General features: G+C 41.9%; 2 protein-coding genes across 2 annotated transcripts in view; one reads left to right on the forward strand and one right to left on the reverse strand.

The window, feature by feature from the left end:
* Positions 1-17,952, forward strand: part of LOC126383654 (uncharacterized) — a 62,709-nt gene that overhangs the window by 708 nt on the left and 44,049 nt on the right. The window lies entirely within an intron of this gene.
* On the reverse strand, positions 858-10,921 carry gmpr (guanosine monophosphate reductase). The gene is made up of 9 exons (XM_050034232.1): positions 10,539-10,921; positions 6,662-6,781; positions 5,265-5,348; positions 4,609-4,782; positions 4,459-4,540; positions 3,105-3,211; positions 2,462-2,504; positions 2,204-2,363; positions 858-2,067 (listed from the first exon to the last, which is right to left on the reverse strand). Exons 1-9 carry the CDS (start codon positions 10,623-10,625, stop codon positions 1,884-1,886), a joined length of 1,041 nt encoding a protein of 346 aa, XP_049890189.1. The 5' UTR covers positions 10,626-10,921; the 3' UTR covers positions 858-1,883.

A 17,952-nucleotide genomic window follows, 5' to 3' on the forward strand; every position in this document is an offset into this window, starting at 1 on the left:
CGGAAGATATGCTGCAGCCTCTTTTAATTGTAGCACTACAATGGATGCTCCATCTAGGAGTTTTATTGGACTTGTGCAGCCATGCATGTTTGAGCCACCACAGCCAGAATCAAATTTGGAGCCAGAGGACGCTGACGTGCCTGACAATGAACCCTATTTTTTTCAGTCTGCAACAGAATGTCCTGTTTGTTTTTTATTTATTTTTTCAAACAACAACTCACTGGCTCTAGCTCTTATATAGTGTAGGGGCGGAGCTTATGCTAATGGTTAATCACAATCTTAGAAAATCTAACAGAGGATAGTTGCATGTCCAGAGTTCGGGGGCCAATCGTGGCCTGCAGAGTGATTTTAAACGGCCCCCAGCTTGTCTTTCAAACTAAACTGTACGTGGCCCACCACACAATATTGGTTAATCCAGCAAGTTCACTTAATTTTTTCTCTACTTGCATTTTTTCTCTTCACCTCACAATGCCAAGACGATCATACAGTTTGTCGACATGCACTAAGTGCTGTTATCCAGCACTAATGTGTTTTCATAAACAGAGAATAAACAAGCGAACTAATGGTTGCCTAGCAGCAGACATTTCCTGCTAGGTGGCAGAAACAGTTCTTTGTCTCATTTGTATGGGCTTTTCTTTTATTTTATTACCCATATCATTTGAGAAACAGCCCCAGGTTTTTTCCATACTATCTAATCTGGGCCCCATTCAAACACAATTGGACACCACAGTCTTAGACAGATGGATTTTTTTTCCCTGTGTTGTCCTGAAATCCTGACATTAAAAAAAAAAAAGTTTTCATTGAAACCTCTAAACAATTATATAGTGTCCAGAAAAAAAAATCACACTGATCATTCTCTGATCATTTTAGTTTATTTCCACCAGTTACTGTCTTGTTTGCACTCGCAGTGGAACTGTGTAAGTGCTGCTTTTCCAGTATTTTAGGATTTCAATTCAGTAGTGTTTTATTGTCTCTTTACATGACTTTTCCCTGAAGTTCTTTGCTTAAAGTACAAGAGCTTTAATGCAGTAGAAACCACAAGATGCCCTTGACTTAAAATGTCAGGCACAGTGGAATCAGTGACTTAAATGCGACTGTTACATGCACAGCAGGGTAAATCAGGTCTGTGAAATGTTTGGGATACATAAATCCAGAGGTCATCGTGTTCAGCTGGCTCAGTCTTCTTGACATACAGGGAATAAACATGCACACGACACTATGGAGAGATACACTATAATGTTGTCTGCCGTCAGGAGTATAATTCAGATTCACAGAATGATCAACACCACTGAGGAAGTTAGCAGAGGCTTCTGCATGCAGTTTATTGCAACATGATTTCTCCAGTGACAGTTAAAGGTTGGCGTCTCTGGATCTTGCATATTGATTTGCACGTTCATTCCAACACACAGTCGAGCAGAATAGTTTCCCCCAGTGATCCGAGCACGAGTATCAACCTCCTCCTGCTGAGTGTGTCTACATGCGATGCCACTTCATATACACAAGTTAAAAGAGTATTTTGGAAGATTAGATCTGAAGTGCACATGCCTTAGAAGTCTTACTCTCTTATTCCCAAACTGAGAAAAATTTGTCCAAGCTCCTGTATCTGGAACATGACATTTCTATTTCCAAAAAATTAAATCTGGTAAATTCAAAAGAATATTAGACAGTATATAAGCATGTAAACCCACTCGCCGTAGGGTTCGGTTGATTAGAGGATGTGATTCTTCAAGGAGAATGTGTCAAGTCAACCTTTGAATTAATTTTAATCGCAACCTGCAGGAAACTAACAGCTTTCTGACAGCACATATCCTGAGAGAAACAGGTTGGGTGATGATGTCGAGGTGTCTGTGTGAGTGTTTGAGTGTGCATTTTTGGTTTACACCCTACGAAGTGAACATTTGGCTGGACTGTTGTGTGACACGAATGAAGGTGGTTCTCCTGCTCAGCTCTTTGAGCTTGGCGGCACCCACGTAGGTGCAGGTGGAGCGGAGGCCCCCCAGCACGTCGCGGATGGTGTTCTCAACATCTCCTCGATAGGGAACCTCCACCGTCCTCCCCTCAGACGCCCTGAGAGCAGAGCAGAGGGAGGAGAAAGTAGGGAAATGATTCTTTTTCAACAGTTTCATCAGGGAGAATAAGAATCCTTAAAAGCATACTGATGGAACCAGATTTATGAACTGATTTCCTGATATCAGCCTCTCACCTGTACTCGGCAACTCCACCCACATATTTCTTCATGGCGGTGTCGGAGCTCATGCCGTAGAAGAGTTTATATTTCTTGCCGTTCTTCTCGATGACCTCTCCAGTGCACTGGTCGTGGCCTGCAAGCATTCCTCCCATCATTACAAAGTCAGCCCCTGCACCTGAGGAGCAAAGGCAGAGAAGTCGTGGTGGTTAGATTTGTAGAACAGTACAGCACATATATGTCATGTGTGTCCCAATATGTGGGTTGAATACTTACCAAAGGCCTTAGCTACATCTCCTGGGCAACTGCAGCCACCATCCTGAACAGAGAATAAATACATGTCAGTCATATGGCTTCATACTGAATCACAGGCCAAAAAGTTTTTCATATTATTCTACCTGCCTTGGTAGACTGAGGGTGCCCTCTAGTGGCTACACAGCTAGAAACTATTAGAGGCTTTATGCAACAGCATATAGTGGACTCATGTTAAATTATTTTAAAATTGACATTACAGTACGCTTCAGCAAATAAACCTCTTTGAATCACTAATTATCCACAGTTATTATTACTCAGGCTATCATGTTGATCTACACTATGGATTAGGTGAGGCTCCTTGTCAGGACCTTATCAGATGCAGACAACAGCTATTGTGAATTCCTGTTGTTTATTAAAACATATTTTATACTCAAACATATTTTGCTGCAGTGCTGTATCCTCTGAAGGACGGCCTTTTGTCTGACTTCAACATCGTTAATTAAATTTTTTTGGACTGATGCCCACCAAACCCTATGTGACTTCCAATCCACACAGAGGAAGATAGTTTGGAGAAGTGCAGTATTCTTGATATTACTACATACTAACTTCAGCAACTCTGGCTGTCCCTTGTTATTATATTTCCGTGCTATGATGTGGGACTTACAGAGATAATGTGTCCTTTGAGTCCATGAGCTGAGTCTGCACACTCTATTACAGCACTGAGCTGTGGGTAGCCCACTCCTGTCTTGATCCTTGTCGTGCACACAGACCCTGCAACACAAAGTCCACAGTGCACACATTAGAGAAGTCCATCTTCATGTAACCATCCCTGGTGCTGCTGTAGCTACAGGAAGTTGTTGTCTTTCAGATCTGGCGCTCTCAGTTCAGGGGCTTGTCTACAGGCTGGAGACAGAAAAGAGCACCAGACGATCGAAGAGACTGTCTAACTCATTTGGAACAAGCTATTTAAAGGGAAAATTTACCACCTTTTATGCAGATGACACATCAGTGTTGATGGTAAATGTAGCTGATTGAAGAAATAAATCCTTAGTGCATACTACACTATACTTACAGAGAAAGCTGAGTTCACAGCTGCAAAATCTGTCGTTCTTCCTGCGTCCAGTGCTGGCTTTTGACTTGACGGTGACGCAGTTAGATGCAAGATAGAACTACAGGTTGGATTTTACATCGTTCTCTAGATGCCACTCAAAAACAGAACTTCCTTGTTCTCACCCCTCTCCACTTTTTGTTATATGCTGTTGCCCATGCCAACCCCAAAAAAGCCCATGTATGTGTTACTAGTGATGGCAAAAACATGAAAGTTTTACTCCTCACTTGGACAGAGGTGTGCTGAATGAGACCTTCTTCAGGATCATGACGATAAACTGGAAAAGATAACCAAGACCAGCAGGGCAGAGAGGGCAGATGATGATTGAATGAGTATTTTGGCCATGTAATGCTATGTTTTGGTCATCAAAAAATAATGATATGTATCAGAGGCTTGTATGCAGTGCATCATGGTACATTTAGGTACTGCCTGCATAGCTCCACAAGCAGAGGACTCTTTCCCTGTCAGTATAGCAGACAGAAATGAATTGCATTGACTATTTACCTTTACAAGCCCTTAGGAGATCTGGCAAACCTTGCCAATATCAAATAATTGACACTAGAGCTCTTTCTTCTTTTAAAGTTGGAATTTTATGATGGTTTCTAAAAAAGGTTCTGGTGCATCAACAAAGGGTAATCTACTGGTAATAAAACCATGTTGTACTTGTACTCTATTTACAGCAACCTCTGAGTTGTAACTCAAATCCTGCAAGTGGACCATGTAGCACTGTGCTATAAAGTAAAAACGACTCCAAGTCAAACCTTGCTGTTAAAGGCTAGTGTGTTTGCCTGTCTCCTGTCTCAGTGGTGTCTGTGTTTGTGTGCAAGGCCGGGACAGTTTTGTGTTGATTTAGAGGAAGCACACTTCTCAGACTATTTCGAGACACACTCAGACAGTCGTACCCACCCACCTGGTCCAATGCCCACTTTGATGATGTCAGCACCGGAGAGGATGAGCTCCTCCACCATCTCCCCTGTTACCACGTTACCAGCCTGCAAAACAGACATTATTAGCCCCAAGACACAATCTTCCAGCCAAAGTGGTGAACCATCTCTCTTACCATGATGGTGTGCTTGGGAAACTTTTCTCTGACCGTCTTGACAAACTCCACAAAGTACTCAGAGTAGCCGTTGGCCACGTCCAGACAGATGTACTTGAGGGCGGGGACGGCTTCCAAGATGGCACACAGCTTCTCCAGATCTGCGGTGCCGCTGCCTGAGCTGGCGGCTACATGCTGGAGAGAGAAACCACAATTACCTTTTAGAAGGAGACCTTTGTAAATAGCATGTGTAATTATGTTCCTGTTTCTAATGAGGAACAAGCTACTTAAAGGAGCTGCAACACTTAGACCACTATTTTCTATTTAAAGATATAGTGGAGTAATCGTATCCTGAGCAGAGAATTAAGTCATGCTACCTCTGTGTGAGTTGTGATCCGAGCTATTCTGTTCGTTGTCATGGTAGACCATCTGGTGCCACGTTCATACTAGTGCATGTGAGTCCCTGTGTGTGTATCTAAGCATAGTGCCCACCCTCTGTTTCCCTCTCAGGTTAACGATGTTAGCTCTGTCAGCACTGTTTATGGAGTTAGCACCATTAGCTGCTAGCCGCTGACTCAGCCACCTCCATGTTGAGAATCATGTGCAGACGATCTCGCCTCAGACTCTGGGGTGAGATACAGCTTCTTTAAAAAAGGTGTAAACATTGGGGAAATTACCTCTAAGCATTCAGGATGATTAGCAGCAAAGTTTTTCCAGTCCTCTACAGAGTAGTGTTTATGGATGGCTGTGAAGAGGGTGTGCTAAAGACAAAGAAAGAAAGGGAGACAACAAGATGTAAAATAAAGAAATGATTTAACAAACATAAACATTCATATTCCCATTTTTGTCTTCATTTGCAATGTACACCGATCAGCCAAAACATAAAACCACTGACAGGTGAAGTGAATAACACTGATCATCTTGTTACAATGCAATGTTCTGTTGGGAAACTTTGGGCTCTGACATTCATATGGATGCCACCTGGCATGCTCCACCCACCTAAACACCAGTGCAGACCAGGTACCCATCCTCATGGCAACAGCACTCCTCAGTAACAGTGGCCCCCCAGCAGGACAATACGCCATGCCACACCACAAAAATGCCTCAGGCATGGTCTGAGGAACGAGACAAAGAGCTCAAGGCATCAACCTGGCCTCCAAATTCCTTGGATCCCGATCTGATCAAACATCGGTAAGATGTGTTGGTACCCCACCCCGCAACCCACGGGACTCAAAAGATCTGAAAGTAACGCCCTGATGCCAGACACCAAAGGACACCCTCCAGAGGTCCTGTGTCCATGCCTTGACAGGTCAGAGCCAAGTCTGGTCCAAGGACCCACCATGGATCGGAGGTACCTCTGGGGTGACAGCACATTCCTCAGATGTTCAATCAGATTGGGATCTGGGGTATTTGGAGGCCAAGTTAATGCCTTGAGCTCTTTGACCCATTCCTGGGGCCATTCCATTTTTGTGGTGTGGCAGGGTGCATTGTCCTGCTGGGGGGCCACTGCCATCGACCAGTGCCATCGCCATGAGGGGGTTTACTTGGTCTGCAACGGTGTTCGGCTGGGTGGAACATGTCAAGTAGCATCCACATGAATGCCAGGATCCAAGGTTTCCCAGCAGAACATTGCACTGTAACAAGATGATCAGTGTTATTCACTTCACCCACCAGTGGTTTTAATGTTTTGGCTGATCGGTGTAAGATCTCTACTTTTGATTTAAATGTGAGAAATTGCTTGTCTCAGGCCATTTATATGCAAGAAAACAATATATTGTCAGGCTGAGTAGTCAGTTCATAACTTCTGATTCAAAGATTACAGACATTTTGATTTAGCTGTTACAAAAGAAAACGAGCAACATCCCACAAGCTAGCAGATGTCTAACTGCTTCTAGGACAAGGCTGTTAATTCACATTTTTCCCCTGGCTCCCCACAGCATCCTGGTTTTTGTTTCCTGATTCTGTGTCAACTACTTGCAAATAAATCTCAGTGGAAGATAGAGATCTTGGCAGGCCCACACAGAGACAGTGATGCTGTTATTTATTTTTCATCCATTCAGTTGTGTAAACTCACTTTGCTGAGGACCTGCGCCATCTCAAACGTCCCTGTGGTGTCCATGTTGGCAGCGATAATGGGGATGCCAGTGTAGGTCTGTTTGGAGTTGCGGAATGTGAAGGTCCTCTGAAGGTCCACCTGAGCGGGGAGAGACACGTGTAATTCCGTAAACTTGTTTCATTAACATTAATCATAGCCTACTGGGAAAGTGTTTTATGTGACTTATTTTTTCTCTAAAGCTGACTGAGGGACACAGCTTGAAAATGGGAGCACCTCCTGTGGTTCATGTTCCGAGTCTTAATGGGGATGCACTGAATCATTTAGATCCAGGGGTTAGCTTAGCCAGTGCCTCTGTAATCTGATAAGCTACATGAAACAAGCGGGGCCCATTGTGACACACAAGCTGCTCCCTTTACAGGAAAGTATATCTGTGCTGATGATGCACATCATAGCTATGATTCCTTTCGAAAAGATCTGCTATAAATAAATCTTATTCCAATGAGTTAACATGACTTTGCAGCTGAACTGTTCGCTGCTCAGTATCAGTGGAGTTTATACACGCAATTTCCTTTTCAAGTGAGTCACAAAGAAGAAGTAACACATTTTTCTTCTTACAAATGAAAAGTTTAATTCTTAAGTAATGATACACACCTTTGCTCAGTTTAATCTGTTCAGGAGTTCTGCTGCTGCTCGGCCTGGTATTACCACCAGCTTATGGTGGCTAATGTTAGTTCGTTGACGAGCGTTGAAGATATCGGCCATAGAAATGTCTGCCTTTTCTCCAGTATAATGGAACCAGATTGCACTCAACTTGTGGTGCTTTAAGTGCCAAAAAATACATTTGAAAAACTCAACAGCAATGTCTCTTTCCAGAAATCATGGCCCGGTTGCTCAAGATAATCCACAGACCTTGTTGTGAGTAGTTTCATGTAGGAACTATTTTCTTTCTACCAAACTACACCCACCAACTGTGTCAGCGTGCAGAAGGAAATGTGCATCTACTGCTAGCCCACCTAGCACCACTGAGCTAACTAATGTTAAAGCTCAGCTAGAGATGCACCGATCCAGCTTTTTCAGTTTCGATACCGATCCCGATGCTGTGGCTTTGAGTATCAGCCGATACCCGATACCGATCCGATACCATGGTTGACCTAAAAAGCTATATACCTTTACATGTAGAACAGAAAAGACTAGAGGCATCAGGCATTGATGACTACACAGTTATTTCCTAAGATAAAATGAAACAAGATGAAACACATTAATGCAATGATGAATTATTTATTTTTAAAAAAAACAAACAATTGTGCAACAGCAGTTGAAATAGTGTGAAATACCTCCACACAGCAGAGTCTCTCCTTCGCTCCATGACGTGTGACGTAGCTCACGTCACAATAGATTTAAAGGGAAAGGATCGCCTCAGGTATAGGTTGCATTTCCCGATACCCAATCCATCTATTTTGATGATATCAGGGCCGATATTCGATCTAGATATCGGATCGGTGCATCCCTAAGCTCAGCTAAGGAGGACGCCATTAATGTTTACATCTCGCACTGGTACGAGCACGAGCCTCTCATCCATGAGTAGATGCACACTTCCCTCTGTGTGGTGATATGGCAGGCATGGTTTAGAAGAGAGAAAATAATTCCTAAAAGAAACCGTTAACAACAACGTCTGTAGATTATCTTGAGTAACTGGGTCACGTTTACTTGGAAAAAAAAAAAAAAAAGACATTGCTGTTCCGCCTTTTTTTTGGCAGTGCCATCTACTTCCATCATATAATTAAGAGAAGGCATCTCTACAGCTGATATCTCCAACACTTGGCAACTCCCACCAAAACAATCTAGATTGAAAAATAGCACTGTAAGTAATAGGAAAAATATGTGGTTTTGATTTTGACGTAGACTGTCCCTTTAAATCTCACAGTTTCATAGTGCTGGATGCAGTTATTCAGCAGAGCCAAGACATTTATTATGCAAAACTACTTCAGTCGTGGAAATAGGCTAACAGCACAAAGTGTGCCATAACCTTCACGGTGCAATAACTTTCAGAGCCACAGCAAAAATGAGGCTATAACTCATAATGGCGGGAGGAAGAGGAAAGCGGTGAAAGGAGTATGGATGAGAAGGGAGGAGCGTCCGGTTGTGCATATGCATTGTCGTGCTGGAGCAAATCAATACAAGCCTCTTTTTTTATACCCAGAACACTGACTCAGCAGGATTTTCCAGTCTAACAGTAAATTATGACAAAGTATGACAAACACATGGATCAAATTACCCCGGTTATAAAGCATCCCTGGAATTTATGCTATGACACTTTTGTTAGCTGTGGATATATATGATTTTTACTGGTGATAAAATCTGTATAATCTTTGTAATTCCACCTTAATGTGATCAAAGTTTTTGAGACACACCAATGAATTATTTTCAATAGAGAGCTTCTGGGCTAAGAAGATTTGAAGGACCTTACATTGTCTGTGATCTTCTATTTATTGGCATGTTGCAGGTGGTTTTGTTAGCTCCAATGCTGCAGTGAAAACTCACATCAGCATCTGTAAAACACTTGAAAAAGTCCAGATTGAAGGGACAGGTGTATTTGTGCATCAGTGCTCGATTACCGACCATCTTTAACGTGGTCTCTTGTTATTGATGCCGTTTATTATCCATGATGTTCATATACCATCCTTTCCTCCAAACAATGATGCATGTCTGGGATGCTTAGCTTTGACAGATGGATCTCTGCTCCTGTTAATGCAGCAATTATTTAAACAAAAGCAGAGTGCACGTGCCATTAGATTTGGATGGAGTTTATTGGAATGCTGCAGTGAAGTCATCTTGTGTAAACTATTGACATCTTAAATCATAGGGTTTTTATTTCATTAGTTACAGGTAGGATAAGATGGAATGTCAGGAATGAGGTGATGAAATATAGAATTGTCTTTTACCACACTCAGCACACATGCTGTAGATCTGGCTATTCTCTGTGCTGTTATCTGCGTCAGTGTTTCTTATGTTATCATGATATCTCTGTGGCATATGGAATGTGCTCTGGCTGACTCCGACACACAGTACTATTTTTAAACAACATTTCTGAGAACTCTCCTGTGCCTCGTGTTGCTTGGCAGGTCTCAGTAGCCAACTCTTAGCCAATTCCACCGTCCACCTTGGATCCAGTACCACCACGCCAGTAGTGTGATCTTGTATCGGTACCAGTCCCTGATCTGGTGACAGACAGCTAAGTTGAGGAAGTTGCGAGGATGAAACAACAAGGAGAGGGTTGTGTCGTCCCAGAGAGCCAAATCATTGGGTGCTAGACTGTGGCCTGTTACGCCAGCATAAAATGACAGTGACAAAAGCAAGTCTATTCTGATCAAAACCTTTTTGTATATATATCTGTCACTCTTCCTTTTCTTTTGTTATTCTCTCTACTTGTAGATGTTAGTGTTTAAAGCCTCCGTCTGGAGCAGGCTGGCCTTGTTTTCTGTCACCTTTAAGAAGGTCACCCCGCTGTTACATGCTCATTCAGGGTAGCTGTTTTGCTCACTGAAGTACAAAGGCAGTGTACACCACCCGGCTCACACAAAGCAAGACACCAAGGAGACACACGCATATAGAATTACAGTGAGCATGCACTTTTCGGCTTTAGTGAGACATCCTTCCCCAGCAAACAGGGTTAATAGGCCCCAAAAGGCAGCCCCCCCTCCTACCAGCCATCCCCATGTATAAATAGTTAACTAACCCTATTGCGTCACTCGCCATAGAGGCGTAAACGTAAGTGTACTTCCTGAATACAGCGGTAAACTGATTACTCCTCCTGAGAAGTACCCCGGTCCCTTGTTTGACTGAACTGTAGCTGTAATATTTGGATTACAGAGTACCACTAATTAACAGCACTGACCTCTGAGCGACTCTTCAGGCTGCTCCTCTTGGGTCTGAAGAGCACATCCTTGAAGTCCAGCTTGAGGTCTGAGTCCACGCGAGGCATCTTGTCTGCCCGGAACACTGATGACCAGGAGGAGGTTGATGAGGATGATGAGAATACGGAGGAGGCTCTCTTGAGGAAGGCTGCAGCAGCAGTGGTGGTCGCCGGTCCCAAGCCCCAACCACCAAACCCGAACCTCCAGGCGGCCAGCGTATTTATAGCAAAGGGGGGCCCAGCCCAGCCCCGGCCCCCATGGCTTTATTTGGGCCTGGACTCTCTCTCACCTTCTTCCTCTCTCTGTCTCTCTTTCTCCCCCTTCACTCCTCCAGCGTCCTCTCTCTCCCCCCTCTCCTTCAGCAGAGTGGCAGGAGCAGCAGTGGCCAAGCTGGCAGGCACGCCTGACGCATATACACGCACACACACTCTTACACACACAGCCATGGTAGCACTGCAGTGGGTTGTGTGCTGCAGTGCTAAAGAGCACACCTGCTGTCCAGTTGCAGCATTGCTCTCGAAGCTAATGGCAGACAGCACAGAGAGAGGGGGACAGACGGGGAGAGAATGACAGCATAGAAAAGAGTGAGAGGGAGACATGGAGATGCAGTCAGAAGGGAACATAATGTTTTGTTGTTTCTTTGCAGCATAAGCTAATGGCACACAAAGACAAACAAAGTTTAACCCTTGCACTGACAACTCTGAGCCCTCCTGTTGGATAGAGTGTAAACACTAGACTTTATCCTTTGGTCTGTTATTGTAATCTTTGTTGTATCTCTACTCAGAAAGATGTTTTGCTCATTGTTATTTCTCTTTGATGATTTTTTTATCCAGTATTAAACCACTCTTTCATGTTACACTTTTTTAGATATTGGTCATTTTTAACCACATCGCTTAACTGGTTGAGGATTTTATCTGATTATCTGATTGATTTTAAGTTGCTGGAAGAGCGAGAACACATGTCTGATCCGCTGCTGTCTACTGTCACGCACCCCCCAGCGGTCAATTTTAGGTCCAACTCTTTTTAATCTCTACATGCTTCCTCTGGGGGACGTCATCAGGAGGCACGGCATCAGCTTTCATAGTTATGCTGATGATACGCAACTGTACATCGCCGTGTCTCCTGATGACACAGGGCCAATTGATGCCCTTTTTAACTGCATTTTAAATATAAAGTCATGGATGGCAGCAAATTTCCTGCAGCTCAACCAGGACAAAACAGAGGTTTTAGTCATTGGTCCTGAAGTCCAGAGAGAGAAACTTTTACCAAAACTACAGGATTTTAAACCAACACAATCTGTAAAAAATCTGGGTGTGATTTTTGACTCTGAGCTCTGTTTTATTCCACATAGTAAAAACATAACAAAGGCAGGTTTCTACCACCTTAATATATAGTATAGAATATAGCCAGAGTCCGCCCGTTTCTCTCTCAGGCCAGCACGGAGGTGCTGATGCATGCTTTTATCTCCTGTAGGTTAGATTATTGTAATGCCCTGCTCTCTGGTCTTCCCAAAAAGAGTATCTCAAATCTACAATTATTACAGAATTCAGCTGCACGAGTGCTGACGAGGACCAGAGGGCGGGAGCACATTACACCAGTTTTAAAATTGCTGCATTGGCTCCCCGTGCGCTTCAGGATCGATTTTAAGGTTCTTTTATTAGTTTTTAAATGTCTTAACGGTCTTGGGCCTTCTTATTTATCTGACCTGCTTTTACCATATCAACCCTCGCGGACCCTGAGGTCCTCCGGCACCGGCCTTTTAACCATACCACAAGTTAGGACTAAAACACACGGGGAGGCGGCATTTAATTATTATGGCCCCCGATTGTGGAACAGCCTGCCGGAGAACCTCAGAGCTGCAGAGACTGTTGATGTTTTTAAAAAGAGGCTCAAGACTCATCTTTTTAATCAGGCTTTTAACTGATCTCTTTATTTATCTATTTTAAATTCCTCTTATAACCGATTTATCCATCTATTATCTATTTTTTATTTATTTTTTATATTCTTACCCTTCCTCTTTTTACGTTCTTATCTCATTTAACCTTTATCTTTTGTTATTTTAGTTAGCCTATAGGTTTTAGTTTTGATGCATTTTATGTCTCTGTTTTAGATCATTCTTACCTAGCTACTAACTCAATTTTATGAGCTAAATAGCTTTTTGTTTATTTGGTTCTTTTTATACCTTTTATCCTATCTTACTGTTTTAGTCCCTCAGCTTTTAGCTCCAGTGTTTCCTCATGGGGGCCTACCACACTGAGAGTTGTTCCTGGTCTCCCGATGGGGGTGCCGTCGGGAGACCGCTCTGACCTGGGTGGCTGTAGGGCAGATATGATTTTAAGAATTTTTACCTAGTTAAACTATTTTGTGTAAACACCACACCATACAATTATTATTATTTAAAGGAGAGCATGTCCTGTGCCGTGTCTTATGGCAGGTCTGAATGGATCTTTATTTAGTATTAAACACGATGAAGTCTTACAAAGCACTATTATTGATAACACTTTGGATTACAGTTATAACATGTTAAAACCAAACGACGAGTGATATCTAAGGTGGGTGAACTGTGTCTGTTAATGACAGGCACAGCCACAAAGTCATACACAAGTTAAGTCGGCTAATGACGTTTGCTGGTGAGGTGAATAACAGCTGAGACAGTCTTCAGAGGCCCACAGTATCCATCACAATACTCTGTCCCCTGGACCTAATGTTCCTAAGTAAAGGCACAGGTGTAGTAGAGAGTAGTTATTTTAAGAACCTCAGAACTATAAAGGAACAATGCAGTTTGCCTGTTTGTTGGTAATAAGGTCATTCTGCAATAAAATCACAAGGGATGCATGATATTGGATTTTTTGCTGATGTCCGATATGCCGATATGTAACAACTCATTTGACCAATAATCGATATCAATGTTGATATATCCACTTTTCTCCCTACCTAATGTTAGTGATCATCAAGTCTCTTCTGTAGTGGAATTAACATCATATAATGCATGCATACTCTCATAGTGATGGCCCACCAGCAGATGGAGACATGGAATACAATACTTTTAAATATATGTAATATTTATTCATTGTGCAAATTAAGAAAAAGCATGTTGATTGATAATGATAGTTTATTTAAAGCCAATATCCATAGATACCAATAAAGTGCCAATATTATTGTGCATCCCTAAAGAGTTTTATTAATCTTTCCTTAAATTTCCAAATTTTTGCTCAGTTTTATGGTCATACTGTAACCTGTAAAGGTAATAGAACAGGTAGGCTACCCCACAGTTAAATAATAACTACAATATAAGTTCTTTGTAAGGTCCCAAATACCCCCTTATTCCATAACTTCATGTTGTACCTGCATGTATTGGTGCATACTGTACTGGTACAAAAGATTACACTGTAACTATGGAGTATTAATGCTGTATGTTATAGGCTGTGAACTAAAGTGTTATCCAGTGTACTACCATTTTATATTTGCAACACCTGAATGGTCTTAAAAGCAAATTTAAAACTTAAAAAATACTTAAATACAGAACTGTCTGTAAAAATACAGACTGCAAATCACAATGTAGTCCTGAAAAGTCATTAGAAAGACAAACCTATACTTCAGCAGGAGAGCTGAGTAATCATATCCCAGAAGAATCCACTAACCTATCAGAGGTTATCAGCAACATTAAGTCAGTGATTTCAAATTATTTAGTCATTATTTTCATTTAAATTAATTCCAAGATAAGTACATCCATTTGACATTATGTGTTATCTTTAGCAGAAGATTAAAGAAACCCCCTCATCTTACTGGACATGTGTGTCAGTTTCCCAGCATTTATAACTGTTAGTCCAAACACAGACCAGTAGATGTCAGCACAGCTGAAGAAATCAGCTGCCTAACAAAGAGCAGAATGAGCACCAGGGTCAAAACTCTTGTTAAAGTGTGTCCTGGCAACCAGCAGTGCCTTTGTGATATATTTATGCGTCTCTTTGTCACTGCCTTTACAGCACTGTTATATTGTCTCTAACTAGGGTTGCTTTGTATACGGTCCATGCAGGAAGCAGTTATTCCCGAAAGCATGAAAACTGTAAAACTGAACTTTTTCCACTAACATGTTCTCACTTCCTGCACGGCATGCTGGCAACAAAGACTTAAAGTGAATGGGGTTTATTCATCAGGGCATTTCAGGGTGAGGTCTGCATTTCCATCTAAATGAAGGAATCAAGTGAAGTAGACGTAATTTGATTTAATTGAATTGGTAACAAATTGACTGAACTGAAAAGATGTCTTTGGTGGAGGTAAATAACTGCTTTAAAAGTACGGTTTAACAATAATGCATTTTATTGAAAGTTAAAGGACTGTATAATAACAACTAATAATTTAAACAATACTGTAGTCATGATCCACAGACAGGCCTCATTAATACATAACTGATGACATAAAAATAATCCACAGCTATGAGGTAATAAAGCAGCAGCTGTAAACCCGCTGCTCTTTAACCCCTTGTGCACGTCACACTGAACTGCACTGATAAGAAGGCACTGAATAAGGTCAGCCTTTGAAACCCTTAAAGGCAGGCGCACTGATAAGAAAAGAACGGTTTGGACTCATTTCTGTGTTCTTCACGTATCCTGAGTCAGCTGATGAGTCACAGGTGTTTGTGTGAGTTACAGGCTGAAGTAGGTGAAAGTTCAACAAGTAGTTATCTGTGTACATGCATGCTGGCTTTACTGCCTGTATAGTATGGGTCACTCTCTCTGTTTGAACTAGGACACAGTACCCTTAATCTTTAACTTACTGTCTATTATCTGCCTCATATAAAAGTCTGGTTCCCACATGTTGTGTTATTAAAACACTGGTTGTTACTTTTGTGGTCATATGACATCTCAGAGTGTCTCTTGGGACAACAAAGTCAGTCAGTCACTCCATTCTTTTGGTCTAGACTGAAATATATCAGCAACTATCAGATGGATTGGCATAACATTTTGTATGGATATTAATGGTTCCCAGATGATAAATCAACCCAGACTTTGTTGAGCCCCTGACTTTTCTTGTAGCACCTCTATCATATTTACATTTGTGATTTTGAGTGAAATGTCTGAACAACTAGGATGAATGTCGGGACAGACATTTATGTCACCCTCCGAGTAAAGTGTTGTAACTTTGTTGATCCTTTAATTGTTCCTATAGCCCGATCATCAGGTCCAAATTTTGACATTCCCATCTCTTGTACTTTGTGTTTAGTGACTTTACCACTGTTAGCATGCAACCACGCTACAATAAGACAGTGATGAACATGGTAAACGTTAGAGCTGCCAAACAGCATGTTAGCATTGCCAGTGGGAGCATGTTACCAGACTAGTGTTAGCATTTAGATCAAAGCACTGTAAGAAGAGTCCCACAGAGCTGCTAGTATGGCTGTGCACTCTTAGCCTTAATCATTCATATGCACATATTTTGACAGTATTCACTTGACAGTCACCATATTCAAGATGCAGACTTATAGCATAGAAATTTGTTTCTAGAATTGCCGATGTTCATTTCTTCCTTGTTTGTTTTGTTTTGCTGGCTTTTATTTGCTCAGGTGTGCACTTGGACACAGAAAATACCAAAACTAATATTTACAAAAATTCGTCACCCACAAATATTTGTTTAACAGTTCCTCACCCCATGTTAGTTTGAATTCCTGAAGAAAACTTTGTTTTTCTCACATGCCTCAGATGAATGGAGAATCCAAAAACTGAGAAAATTCTTGATGAATTGGAGTAAAAGGGGGCCGGATTTAACATTAGCAAAACTACACCAAATCATCTGTATAGAAAATGTCACACAACTCGTGCAGTATAATCCAAGTCTCATTATCCAGCATGCTCAGGACTTCCCTTCCCAAACACATGCATTTTTGCTAAAACCTTACTTTTTAAAACACTTCTGCATATGCGTAGCGTGCTAGGCAAGCGTGTGCGTTTGTTTTAGAGTAAGGTGTTAGTGAAAATGCATGTGTTTGGGAGGTACTGAGCATATAATTGGAGACATTAGACTTGGATTATACTGTAGGAGCTGTGTGAGAGTTTGTAAATAATGTTTTGATCAACCCAGCCTCACTCAGAAGTTGTCGAAATCCAGTGCTTGGGCAGTGACTTGCGGTGTCACCCACTGATGAAAATAGCCGTCCCTTAACCTCTGCATCATATGTGGCCGCTCGATGGCGTCAGAACAACAACCAACACACCCAGTGTACCTTTCACATCGTATCTGGATGTGCAGAGTCCATGACCAAGCATCTATGTGAAGAGGTCGGAGCAAGAACGTGTTGGTTTTGCTTTAGTTTTGCTGTTGTCAAACCCGGTCCCCTTTTACACCAATTCATCGAGAATTTTCTCAGTTTTTGGATCCTTTGTTCACTGAAGAAACATGCGAGAAAAGCAAAGTTTTCCTCATGAATCAAGCTTAAGATTGGATTAAGTAATTGATATACAAATGATTATTTTGTACGTAAAGTATTCCTTTAACCCTAGGATTTGGGATCTTCTCAGTACCACTCTAAATAGTTGTACTTGACTAGACTAGATACTTTGATATTTTAAAAGGAAACAAGTTACATTTTGTGCTACGCTGTATAATTTTGAAATAAGTCATTAGAACAGCATTGCTTCTTCATTTTCCATATTAATCTGTTGACATTTTTCAGGTATTCACAGAGAATGTCCGGCTTTTGCAGTCTATATTAGCACCAGACCTCACGAACACGGTAAAGTGGATGTGCTAATGACTACACATAAATTCTCTGCATGGAGAACATTGTGTAGCCTGGCACTGGCAGGCTGTTTACACCCGTCTGGAACCTCAGAGAGGCATGCACACACATGCACACACATAAACCCTGTATATCAGTTAGCAGCTGCCGATGCCATCAAGAGGTGGGCTCTTTTTGCCTTGAGGAAACTTATCTCAGCTACATTCAGAGGAGCGGCGGCGTTTCCCTTGGCAGTGTGTCACTGGGCCGAGCAGATGTGAAAACCACATGGCAGTGGGTGGGCAAAGTTGTTGAGAATCTTTGATGTTCTTTTCCTGGCACACGTTAAAATGATAAGAACTTAAAAATTCTATTTGTTTGCTATCTGTGTGGCTCAGGTAACGAGGTTGAAGAAGAGTCTTCTCCATCAGGGAATATGTGCTGCTTTGTGTTGTAAGGTTTGAAGTGAAGAACTAGAATTTGAACACAGGAGACGACATCCAGCGAAATGTGCGGCACTTGCTTACTCTCAGTAGGCCCTGGCGTCTGTGTGGACTACACTTAAACAGTGTAAAAATAAAGACAACAATCTTCAACTCCAGAGAAGTAGGTCAAATGACATTAATGGTTAACAAGAGAGCACAGTAAGTCTTCAGACGCTCGGTTTGACATGCACAGAA

The sequence above is a fragment of the Epinephelus moara genome, chromosome 22 (assembly GCF_006386435.1).
Source record: "Epinephelus moara isolate mb chromosome 22, YSFRI_EMoa_1.0, whole genome shotgun sequence".
Classification (NCBI taxonomy): Eukaryota; Metazoa; Chordata; class Actinopteri; order Perciformes; family Serranidae; genus Epinephelus; species Epinephelus moara.

What these genes read in the sequence shown, in the direction of transcription:
- gmpr (XM_050034232.1), bottom strand. Translation starts at nt 10,625, where the DNA reads ATGCCTCGCGTGGACTCAGACCTCAAGCTGGACTTCAAGGATGTGCTC. An exon ending in TTCCCAAGCACACCATCATG is followed by an intron (nt 4,541 to 4,608) that starts GTAAGAGAGATG and finishes TCTGTTTTGCAG; the next exon opens with GCTGGTAACGTGGTAACAGG. An exon ending in CAAAGTGGGCATTGGACCAG is followed by an intron (nt 3,212 to 4,458) that starts GTGGGTGGGTAC and finishes TTTGTGTTGCAG; the next exon opens with GGTCTGTGTGCACGACAAGG.